General features: G+C 47.2%; 1 protein-coding gene across 1 annotated transcript in view; it reads right to left on the bottom strand.

Moving 5' to 3' along the window:
* Window positions 1-2,651: 2,651 nt before the first annotated feature.
* LOC123101486 (cytochrome b561, DM13 and DOMON domain-containing protein At5g54830-like) overlaps window positions 2,652-12,613 on the bottom strand; it is a 56,474-nt gene continuing 46,512 nt past the window's right edge. Inside the window, exon 2 of the mRNA XM_044522921.1 lies at window positions 2,652-5,155. Within this exon, the coding sequence (XP_044378856.1) occupies window positions 2,718-5,155 (2,438 nt within the window). The 3' untranslated portion in view covers window positions 2,652-2,717. The remainder of the gene's footprint in view (window positions 5,156-12,613) is intronic.

The following is a 12,613-nucleotide window of genomic DNA, read 5'->3' as shown; positions in this document are numbered from 1 at the left end:
TGTCGTGACTCGACATCACGACCAAGGGTGTGTCTTGTTCGTCTGCAGCTAGGACCTTGATGGAGTCACAAAGTTGTAGGCCAATCGTGCATCCGAGCTGGGTCCAAGATTGATGGAATCCACATTACTCTTTGTTTGATAGAATCCACATTCACGCGTACGTGCAGGCTAGACATACTTAGTTTGTTTACGGGTGATTGATGCGAAAGGCACTACGAAAATGAGACCGATGAAATGATGCATGACAGATTGACAGGCGCAGAGCAATGCATGCATGACAGGTGCCCAAATGTACAACATTAGGTTAATTCAGGTAAAGTGCATGCATATACATACCTTATCAATGCGAATATCTGCCTAGGCAGGCTAGGTGTATGTATGGCTTGTTGTTGTACTGCTGCTATATACTACTCCCTCCGTTCCATAATATAAGACGTTTTTTAACATTAGTGTAGTGTTAAAAACCGTCTTACATTATGGGACGGAGGGAGTATTTCTAGAGATTCTAATAAATGTCTACATACGGAGCAAAATGAGTGAATCTACACTTTAAAATATGTCTACATACATCCGTATGTTGTAATCCATTTGAAATGTCTAAAAAAACTTATATTTAGGAACCGAGGGAGTATAAGGTATCACAAGAGAGAGCCAATCTAATCGGCCAGCCAGGCCTTGAAAATGGATCTGCCACAAACAAGCTCGTGGGTCACCAACAAGTGTCCAAATTAACAAGTGTGGGAGATTGGAGCAAACCAAACCTCAATGACATCTACAGGTGGTGGGCTGTAGCAGTTGTAGGGGCAGCCCCAGTGCATGTAGCTCCCGCTTGCGCAGGGTCTGGGGAAGGGTCCGACCACTTTCGGTCTATTGTACGCAGTTTTTCCCTACATTTCTGCAAGAGGCTGTTACCAAAATGTAGTTATACAGGTGGTGGAGCTCTTGAATAAGAAATGTTGTGGTGGATGTCTGAACTAAGTTGAGAAAGCTTAATCAGCAAGTGCAAGATGTGGTTTGAAGATCTCCGCGCGAAACCAAGAGGGTTGTTCTGAAAACAAACCGATTACATCTTCTGTTGAGCCGTGCAATATTTGTTATCATTGGGCAATATTTTGAACCCACTATCATTTGTCAAGTATTTATTAAATATATATTGTGCAATCCTTGAATCCATAGTGGATTATGTTGATCTGATTTGGCTGGAGTATTCTCAAAGGAATAGACAACACTGCTGCTGGTTGCAAAAGGAAAACGTTGCTGCTTTTTTTAATGACTTCTTGATACATTCACAACTTCTGAAGATGACGAGCTCCATAGCTGCATCCATTTGTAGCTGATTCATAAGGCCCATGAGGATTAAACTGGAGCTCCATTTACAAAACTTACGATGGTGCAATCGATGTCTAAGCGGGCAATCTACAGAATTGTCGGCCTCAGCAACAAGAATAAGAGAAAATTGCTTCTAAACTATATTAACTTCCCATTTCCCTGAATCCCTACTAACTGAGAGAGAAAAGAAGACTCAGATTCTAAGGACAAAGGGACAGATGTAATGCTGCTTATTTTTGTCCCTCTGCCTGGCTACACACCTACTGCTGCTTTCCCTACAAGGTGGTAAGCCACCTACCAAAGATCCAGAACTGAATTGGAAATTAGGAATACCTAACTACTAGTAAAACAATAGGCCTAACATGCAGTCTGAAGTCCATGTCACTGAACGCAATATCGTAAGGGCACAGCAGCAAAAGGGGAGATTTCGGTACCTGATTTGGTTTGCTTGGAGCAGGGATGTCCATCTCATCGTCGTAATGGACAATCCCCTCAAGGGTCAACAAACTGAACTCCAAGCATGTTAGCTGCCATTGCAAGGCAAGTAGACAAGTATCTTGTGACAGATCTGCACGTCAGGACCACGAATAACAGAGAGTTCGCTTAACCTTAAGCTAAATGAATTTATGGTAATCTGGTGTGATTGGTTATCAAATAATCACATCTGTTGAGTAGGCTTATCAGGGGGCGATCAGCCTAAGACTGGACCAGCTTCTGTTGGTGCCAAATTGCCAAATCCTATGAGTTCGACATGTATAAAACTGAATCTAGAAATTGAAAAGGGTCAAAAGTAGGACATATAAGAATACAAAGATAAATAATCTGACCCGCAAAAAAAACACAAAGGTAAGTAATATGACAATAGTACTCGGTTACTTTATTATGTATATTAACAGCTTCACTTTACTGTATGTCATGGACCGACGTTAAAATTTACTGGGTATGAAACCAAATGCATCATGTGATTATTTTTTGGACATGTAAGAAAGAGCAGTCTTCTCTTTGAAGTATATACCAAAATTGTACAAATATACATACCAGTCACTAAGTTAGAAGATTAGAAAAAAGGAACAAGACCTATGCTCAAAAAGATGAAAAACAGATCACCTATTCTGAAAAACAGAGCACCTATTCTAAGCCATGTGGCAGCATGATAATACCTCTCCTGCAACCAAAGAGGAGGTCCTTCTACCTTGTATCAATAGAGAACCTCAAGTAAAATCCTTCTACCTTGAGATGTATATATATATATATATATATATATATATATATATATATATATATATATATATATATATATTATATCTCCACTTTGTTCTATCTATAAAGAATCTGAACTAAAATCCTATATGTTGATATTTACTACAAATATATAGAAAAAGGTATATTCATCCTTTGAGTGGCTCAAGCTGCACTTCCATCGATCCAGGCGAACCTGAGTCCATTTTACTGTCGAACCTATCGGACTGCAGAAGATCAACTGAATCGTCTTCCTCAGTGTTGCCGAGCACAAATTTGTGCATAAGGCCATCGACGCCATCTCTTCTTCGCTTAACCTTCATGTACTCGAGGTAAGCCACCACCAATACAGCACTCACAACCCATACAACCAATCCACATGTAAGTCCCTTGATCGTCTTGCTGCCGTACCTGTGCCCAAGATGCTGCAACCCAGTGAAGAGTGCCGTGACAGCGGCTACCAGAGCGGTCCTCCCGGTGTAGGTATGCAGATATTCCCAGGTGATCCTGTTTCTTGATAAAATTTCTCCATTCTCCGCTTGGTGTGGTCGGAGATAAGCATTTACCGGCTGCATACAAGTGAATGTAAATGCTATCGCGCCGATTTTAGCATGTGTGGATTTGAAAGAGAAACCCCGGAGCTCGGCCACAGCAAAGAGAACCCCCATGAACATGACAGCCAGGCCTGAGTACTGAAGATATGTGTGAGCCTGGAACCAGAGATCCCCTTTCACATGCTTCAGGTACCGTGCTGCGACGATTCCTCCTGGAAGCAGCAGTCCCCATGCCACAAACATCATGAACCCATGAACGGCGAGCACCGGCCGCAGATCCTCCACCGCCTCCGCCAAGCCGCTGAGAAGAAGGATTCGGACCGGACGGTTGCTAGTGACAGAGTGCATGTTCTTCACACTCAGTCGGCCAGATGACCACTGGGAGCCCATGGCCCAGATGACCTTCAGAGGTGTCGAGGGATCGATGATGTTCTTGCACTCCACCCTTCCACTGCACGAAGGCGTCAATGGACGGGTGAACTCGAATATGATCACGCCGTTCTCCGACCGGCACCTCTTGTAGGTGAGGTTCTCGTGCGTCTCGTGCACGCTCATGCCGTCCTTTCCGTCGATCCAGTACGAGTTGACATGTCCCTTGCCGTTGCTGTCGACCCACCCGACGTAGGCGTAGCTGTTCACCATTGCGCCGCCGAAGCCGATGGCAATGTACCCGCTCTTCTTCTCGCCGCGGGCCGCGATGTTGATGGAGTCGCCGGACAGAGTCCAGAAGAATGTCACCTGCTGATCGTCCAGCAGCACGCTGTTGTTGTACATGTCGCTGAGGCCGCCGTCGACCACCTGAATTTTCCAACCCATCTTGGGGTCGTAGAGGGATTGGTAGTATACTAGGTCCGGCGTGTTGCGGTCAGGCAGCCAGACAAGCTCTGTAGGCGTTGCCGGCACGCCCTCTGCAGTCGGGCTGCCGGCGTAGATTATCTCGGACATGTTCCGGGCCGTGGCGTTACCGCCGACGGCGTCGGACGTGATGTACAGCGGCACGTCGTGCCCGGCCTCGACGGAGAAGGTGACCGGCACGCCGCGCTCCACCTTGAGCAGAGGCGCCTCCTTCTTGTTGATGTAGAGCACCTTTTCTGGGTTGGGCGGGTTGGGGTAGTGCAGCGCCGGCCCCGTGGTGACCACCAGCGGGGTCTGCCGCTCCGCCGTGATCCTGCCCTGGTCCTCCTTGTCCTCGGCGTCCAGCGGCCCGGGGCACCCGTTGGTCGCCGCGGACACGTTGAGCGTGAGGAACCCGTACGCGGTGCCCGCCGGCGCGCCGTGGTTGAGCGGCAGGTAATACGGCCTCAGCAAGTCCGGCTGCCGGAGCAGCCCGATGGCCCAGATCACGGTCATCTCCCTCGTGGCATTGACCGCCACGTCGTACCTCTTGTCGGGCGACGCCAGCGGGCGCGAGAAGCGCACGAAGGAGACGCCGTCGCGGCGGTGGCCGTACACGAGCCTGGTGTTGTTGACGGACGCGTCGCCGGCGGTGCTGCCGTTGCGGCGGTCGTAGAACGTGTCCGGGCAGACGCCCTCGGCGCCGCCGTCGCCGCGGAGCAGGCACTCGCTGTACTTGGTGACGAAGTAGTCGTCGGCGAACGGGAGGCCCTCCTCGGTGAAGCCCGCGACGGCGACGTCGGCGCCGATCATGGAGACGTTCCTGGCGGGGTCCGCCCAGCCGAACGCCATGTAGTACTCGGACCCGACGGCGGCCTCGAGCCCGACGTCGATGGCGTTGGCCGCCTCGCGGAGCGTCCAGCGCACGCGCAGCCGCGGCGAGAGCTGCGCGCAGGAGGCAAACATGGTGGGCTCCTCGGTGGGGGGCGCGGCGGCGGCGGCGGCGGCGGCTTTGGAGGAGGAGTTGGAGGCGGCGAGGCGGACGAAGCCGAAGAGGGAAGAGGTGAGCGGGTCGAAGGCGGCGAGGACGGGAACGAGCGGCCAGGAGAGGCCCGGGAGGAGGCGGAAGACGAGAGACTCGGAGGCGAAGGTGCGGTTGAGCGGGTCGGGAGCGGCGGGGGAGCCGTTTCTCGCGAGTTCTGATAGACGGAGGCAGCAGCATCAATATCCTGTACAAGGACACCATGGAGAAGTTAGGAATCAAGCAAAGACAGCTTCAGAACAGCCGGACTGTGTTTCACGGCATTGTTCCCGGGCTTTCCTGCTCACCAATCGGCAAGATCCTGATGGACGTCCTCTTTGGAGACAAAGATCACTTCCACAGAGAGTCTGTTTGGTTTGAGGTGGTGGACCTTGAGAGCCCATACCATGCACTACTTGGCCGACCCGCCTTGGCCAAGTTCATGGCGGTTCCCCACTACGCCTACCTCAAGATGAAGATGCCCAGTTCCAGGGGAATTCTGACTGTGGCTAGCGACTACCGGAAGTCGTCTGCTTGCGCGGCTGAGAGCAGCCGGCTGGCCGAGTCCCTGGTAATCGCGGCAGAGAAGCGGCTCCTCGAGCGAGTTGTGGCGATGGCCGGCAAGCAGCCTGAGGTATCACCCAACCCAAAAGAGTCGGAGGCTGAGGGTTCATTCAAGCCGGCCAAAGAGACAAAGGAGATACCCTTGGATCCGGAGCACCCAGAGAGGTACACCGTCGTAGGTGCAAACCTCGACAGCAAATAGGAAGGCGAGCTCGTCGATTTCCTCCGTGAGAATCGAGACATCTTCGCATGGTCCCCCAAAGACATGCCAAGTGTACCGGCGGAATTCACCGAGCACAAGTTACATGTCCGATCTGATGCAAAGCCGGTCAGGCAGCCCCTGCGCCGCCTATCAGAAGAGAAGAGAAGAGTTGTCGGAGAAGAGATAGCCCGACTCCCAGCAGTCGGCTTCATTATGGAAGTGTTCTTTCCAGAATGGCTAGCAAATCCGGTCCTGGTACTAAAGAAGAACAAGCAGTGGCGAATGTGTATTGACTACACGAGCCTCAACAAGGCCTACCCCAAGGACCCGTTTGCTCTACCAAGAATCGATCAGGTGATAGACTCCACAGCCGGATGCGAGTTGTTGAGTTTTTTTGATGCATACTCAGGATATCACCAGATCAAGCTGAACCCGGCTGACAGACTGAAGACCGCCTTCATCACGCCGTTTGGAGCCTTTTGCTACCTCACCATGACGTTCGGCTTAAGGAATGCCGGCGCCACCTTTCAGCGTTGCATGCAGAAGTGCCTCCTCAAGCAGCTCGGCAGGAACGCCCACGTCTACGTGGATGATGTGGTGGTGAAGACGGAAGAGCATGGAACACTGCTGGAAGACCTCAAGGAGACCTTTGAGAACCTGCGCCGATTCCAGATCAAGCTCAACCCCGAGAAGTGTGTCTTCGGAGTACCAGCCGGCCAGCTCCTAGGCTTCCTGGTCTCTGAACGCGGCATAGAATGCAACCCAATAAAGATCAAGTCCATTGAGAGAATGGAGGCACCCAGCCGACTGCTGGATGTGCAGAAGGTCACCGGCTGCTTGGCGTCCATCAGCCGATTCATCAGTCGGCTGGGCGAGAAAGCTCTCCCCTTATACCAACTCATGAAGAAGACCACTTTTTTCGAGTGGAACCATAAGGCGGACGAAGCTTTTCACCAGTTGAAGAAGGTGCTGACTACTCCACCCGTCCTGGCGGCTCCGACTCCCAAAGAACCTATGCTCCTGTACATCGCCGCCACCAGCCGGGTAGTCAGCACGGTCATTGTAGTGGAACGCAAGGAGGAAGGCAAGGCACTACCTATCGAGAGACCGGTATATTACCTGAGCAAGGTATTGTCGACCTCCAAGCAGAACTACCCCCACTACCGGAAGATGTGCTATGGCGTACACTTTGTTGCCAAGAAATTGAAGCCTTATTTTCAAGAGCATCCAATCACGATGGTCTGCATGGCCCCGCTTGCCGAGATCATTGGTAGCCGAGATGCTTCTGGCCGAGTGGCTAAATGGGCCATAGAGCTGGCTCCCTACACCATCCACTACCAGCCCCGTGAAGGAAATATGCCCTAGAGGCAATAATAAAGTTATTATTTATTTCCTTATATCATGATAAATGTTTATTATTCATGCTAGAATTGTATTAACCGGAAATATAATACATGTGTGAATACATACACAAACAGAGTGTCACTAGTATGCCTCTACTTGACTAGCTCGTTAATCAAAGATGGTTATGTTTCCTAACCATGAGCAAAGAGTTGTTATTTGATTAACGGGATCACATCATGAGGTCAATGATCTGATTGACATGACCCATTCCATTAGCTTAGCACCCGATCGTTTAGTATGTTGCTATTGCTTTCTTCATGACTTATACATGTTCCTATGACTATGAGATTATGCAACTCCCTTTTACCGGAAGAACACTTTGTGTGCTACCAAACATCACAACGTAAATGGGTGATTATAAAGGTGCTCTACAGGTGTCTCCAAAGGTACATGTTGGGTTGGCGTATTTCGAGATTAGGATTTGTCACTCCAATTTTTGGAGAGGTATCTCTGGGCCCTCTCGGTAATGTACATCACATAAGCCTTGCAAGCATTGCAACTAATGAGTTAGTTGTGAGATGATGTATTACGGAACGAGTAAAGAGACTAGCTGGTAACGAGATTGAACTAGGTATTGAGATACCGACGATCGAATCTCGGGCAAGTAACATACCGATGACAAAGGGAACAACGTATGTTGTTATGCAGTCTGACCGATAAAAGATCTTCGTAGAACATGTAGGAGCCAATATGAACATCCAGGTTTCGCTCTTGGTTATTGATCGGAGACGTGTCCCAGTCATGTCTACATTGTTCTCGAACCCGTAGGGTCCGCACGCTTAAGGTTACGATGACAGTTATATTATGAGTTTATGCATTTTGATGTACCGAAGTTTGTTCGGAGTCTCGGATGTGATCACGGACATGAAGAGGAGTCTCAAAATGGTCGAGACATAAAGATTGATATATTGGAAGCCTATATTTGGATATCGAAAGTGTTCCGGGTGAAATCAGGATTTTACCGGAATACCGGGAGGTTACCGGAACCCCCCGGGAGGTATATGGGCCTTAGTGGGCCTTAGTGGAAGAAGAGTAGAGGCGGCCAGGGCTGGGCCGCGCGCCCCTCCATTCCTAGTCCGAATAGGACAAGGAGAGAGGGGGCTGGCGCCCCCCTCTTTCTCTCTCTCTCTTTTCCCACCTCACGAATCCTATTCCAACTAGGAAAAGGGGGGAGTCCCACTCCCGAAGGGAGTAGGACTCCTCCTGGCGCGCCCTATGATGGCCGGCCGGCCTCCCCCTCTCGAACCTTTATATACGGAGGCAGGGGCACCCCATAGAGACACAAGTTGATCCACGTGATCATATTCTTATCCGTGTGCGATGCCCCCTGCCACCATAGTCCTCGATGATATTGTAGCGGTGCTTAGGCGAAGCCCTGCGACGGTAGTACATCAAGATCGTCACCACGCCGTCGTGCTGACGGAACTCTTCCCCGACACTTTGCTGGATCGGAGTCCGAGGATCGTCATCGAGCTGAACGTGTGCTAGAACTCGGAGGTGCCGTAGTTTCGGTGCTTGATCGGTCGGGCCGTGGAGACGTACGACTACATCAACCAAACGCTTCCGTTGTCGATCTACAAGGGTACGTAGATCATACTCTCCCCTCTCGTTCCTATGCATCACCATGATCTGGCGTGTGCGTAGAATTTTTTTGAAATTACTACGTTCCCCAACAGTGGTATCAGAGCCTAGGTTTTATATGTTGATGTTATATGCACGAGTAGAACACAAGTGAGTTGTGGGCGATATAAGTCATACTTCTTACCAGCATGTCATACTTTGGTTCGGCGGTATTGTTGGACGAAGCGGCCCGGACCGACATTACGCGTACGCTTACGCGAGACCGGTTCTCCCAACGTGCTTTGCACATAGGTGGCTTGCGGGTGACAGTTTCTCCAACTTTAGTTGAACCGAGTGTGGCTACGTCCGGTCCTTGCGAAGGTTAAAACAGCACCAACTTGACAAACTATCGTTGTGGTTTTGATACGTAGGTAAGATTGGTTCTTGCTTAAGCCCGTAGCAGCCACGTAAAACTTGCAACAACAAAGTAGAGGACGTCTAACTTGTTTTTGCAGGGCATGTTGTGATGTGATATGGTCAAGACATGATGCTAAATTTTATTGTATGAGATGATCATGTTTTGTAACCGAGTTATCGGCAACTGGCAGGAGCCATATGGTTGTCGCTTTATTGTATGCTCTACTTTATCACTAAGCGGTAGCGATAGTCGTAGAAGCATAAGATTGGCGAGACGACAACGATGCTATGATGGAGATCAAGGTGTCGCGCCGGTGACGATGGTGATCACGATGGTGCTTCGAGGATGGAGATCACAAGCACAAGATGATGATGGCCATATCATATCACTTATATTGATTGCATGTGATGTTTATCTTTTATGCATCTTATCTTGCTTTGATTGACGGTAGCATTATAAGATGATCTCTCACTAAATTTCAAGATAAAAGTGTTCTCCCTGAGTATGCACTGTTGCCAAAGTTCGTCGTGCCCAGACACCACGTGATGATCGGGTGTGATAAGCTCTACGTCCATCTACAACGGGTGCAAGCCAGTTTTGCACACGCAGAATACTCAGGTTAAACTTGACGAGCCTAGCATATGCAGATATGGCCTCAGAACACTGAGATCGAAAGATCGAGTGTGAATCATATAGTAGATATGATCAACATAGTGATGTTCACCATTGAAACTACTCCATCTCATGTGATGATCGGACATGGTTTAGTTGATTTGGATCACGTGATCACTTAGAAGATTAGAGGGATGTCTTTCTAAGTGGGAGTTCTTAAGTAATATGATTAATTGAACTTTAAATTTATCATGAACTTAGTCCTGGTAGGATTTTGCAAATTATGTTGTAGATCAATAGCTCGCGTTGTTGCATTCATGTGTTTATTTTGATATGTTCCTAGAGAAAATTGTGTTGAAAAATGTTAGTAGCAATGATGCGGATTGGATCCGTGATCTGAGGTTTATCCTCATTGCTACACAGAAGTATTATGTCCTTGATGCACCGCTAGGTGACAGACCTATTGCAGGAGCAGATGCAGACATTATGAACGTTTGGCTAGCTCAATATGATGACTACTTGATAGTTTAGTGCACCATGCTTAATGGCTTAGAATCGGGACTTCAAAGACGTTTTGAATGTCATGGAACATATGAGATGTTCCAGGAGTTGAAGTTAATATTTCAAGCAAAAACCCGAGTTGAGAGATATGAAGTTTCCAACAAGTTCTATAGCTGAAAGATGGAAGAGAATCGCTCAACTAGTGAGCATGTGCTCAGATTGTCTTGGTACTACAATTGCTTGAATCAAGTGGGAGTTAATCTTCCAGATAAGATAATGATTGACCCAATTCTCTAGTCACCATCACCAAGTTAGTAGAACTTCATGATGAACTATGATATGCAAGGGATAACGGAAACGATTCCCAAGCTCTTCGTAATGCAGAAATTGACGAAGGTAGAAATCGAGAAAAACATCAAGTGTTGATGGTAGACAAGACCACTAGTTTCAAGATAAGGGCAGAGGGAAGAAGGGGAACTTCAAGAAGAACAGCAAGCAAGTTGATGCTCAAGTGAAGAAGCCCAAGTCTGGTCCTAAGCCTGAGACTAAGTGTTTCTACTGCAAAGGGACTGGTTACTGGAAGCGGAACTACCCCAAGTGATTGGCGGATAAGAAGGATGGCAAAGTGAACATAAGTATATTTGATATACATGTTATTGATGTGTACTTTACTAGTGTTTATAGCAACCCCTCGATATTTGATACTAGTTCAGTTGCTAAGATTAGTAACTCGAAACGGGAGTTGCAGAATAAACAGAGACTAGTTAAGGGTGAAGTGACAATGTGTGTTGGAAGTGGTTCCAAGATTGATATGATCATCATCGCACACTCCCTATACTTTCGGGATTAGTGTTGAACCTGAATAAGTGTTATTTGGTGTTTGCGTTAAGCATGAATATGATTTGATCATGTTTATTGTAATACATTTATTCATTTAAGTAAGAGAATAAATTGTTGTTCTGTTTACATGAATAAAACCTTATATGGTTACATACCCAATGAAAATAGTTCGTTGGATCTCAATCGTAGTGATACACATAATCATAATATTGAAACCAAAAGATGCAAAGTTAATAATGATAGTGCAACTTATTTGTGGCATTGCCGTTTAGGTCATATTGGTGTAAAGCGCATGAAGAAACTCCATGCTGATGGGCTTCTGGAATCACTTGATTATGAATCAGTTGATGCTTGCGAACCATGCCTCATGGGCAAGATGACTAAGACTCTGTTCTTCGGAACAATGGAGCGAGCAACAGATTTGTTGGAAATCATATATACTGATGTATGTGGTCCGATGAATATTGAGGCTCGCGACAGGTATCATTATTTTCTGATCTTCGCAAATGATTTGAGCAGATATGAGTATATTTACTTGATGAAACATAAGTCTGAAACATTTGAAAAGTTCAAAGAATTTCAGAGTGAAGTGAAAAATCATCGTAACAAGAAAATAAAGTTTCTACGATCTGATCATAGAGAAGAGCATTTGAGTTACGAGTTTGGCCTTCAGTTAAAAACAATGTGAAATAGTTTCACTACTCACGCCACCTGGAACACCACAATGTAATGGTGTGTCCGAACGTCATAACCATACTTTATTAGATATGGCGCGATCTATGATGTCTCTTACCGATCTACCACTATCATTTTGGGGTTATGCATTAGAGACAACTGCATTCATGTTAAATAGGGCACCATCTAAATCCGTTGAAACGACACCGTATGAACTATGGTTTGGCAAGAAACCTAAGCTGTCGTTTCTTAAAGTTTGGGACTGCGATGCTTATGTGAAAAATGTTTCAACATGATAAGCTTGAACCCAAATCGGAGAAGTAAATCTTCATAGGTTACCCAAAAGAAAATGTTGGGTACACCTTCTATCACAGATCCGAAGGCAAGTTATTCATTGCTGAGAATGGATCCTTTCTAGAGAAGGAGTTTCTCTCGAAAGAAGTGAGTGGGAGGAAAGTAAAAAAACTTGATAAGGTAATTGTACCTTCTCCCTTATTGGAAAATAGTTCATCACATAAATCTGTTCTTGTGACTTCAGATCAAGTTACTACCGAATCTCGTAGGTATACCAGAGTGAGATCCGCACCAGAGTGGTACGGTAATCCTATTCTGGAAGTCATGTTACTAGACCATGACGAACTTGCGAACTATGAGGAAGCGATGATGAGCCCAGATTCCGCAAAATGGCTTGAGACCATGAAATCTGAGATGAGATCCATGTATGAGAACAAAGTATGGACTTTGATTGACTTGCCCAATGATCAGTGAGCCATTGAGATTAAATGGATCTTCAAGAGGAAGACGGACGCTGATAGTAGTGTTACTATCTACAAAGCTAGAATTGTCGCAAAAAGGTTTTC

Source organism: Triticum aestivum, chromosome 5A, assembly GCF_018294505.1.
Source record: "Triticum aestivum cultivar Chinese Spring chromosome 5A, IWGSC CS RefSeq v2.1, whole genome shotgun sequence".
Classification (NCBI taxonomy): domain Eukaryota; kingdom Viridiplantae; phylum Streptophyta; class Magnoliopsida; order Poales; family Poaceae; genus Triticum; species Triticum aestivum.
Note: the sequence above shows the minus strand (reverse complement) of the source record. Positions and strands in the feature narration are given on the sequence as shown.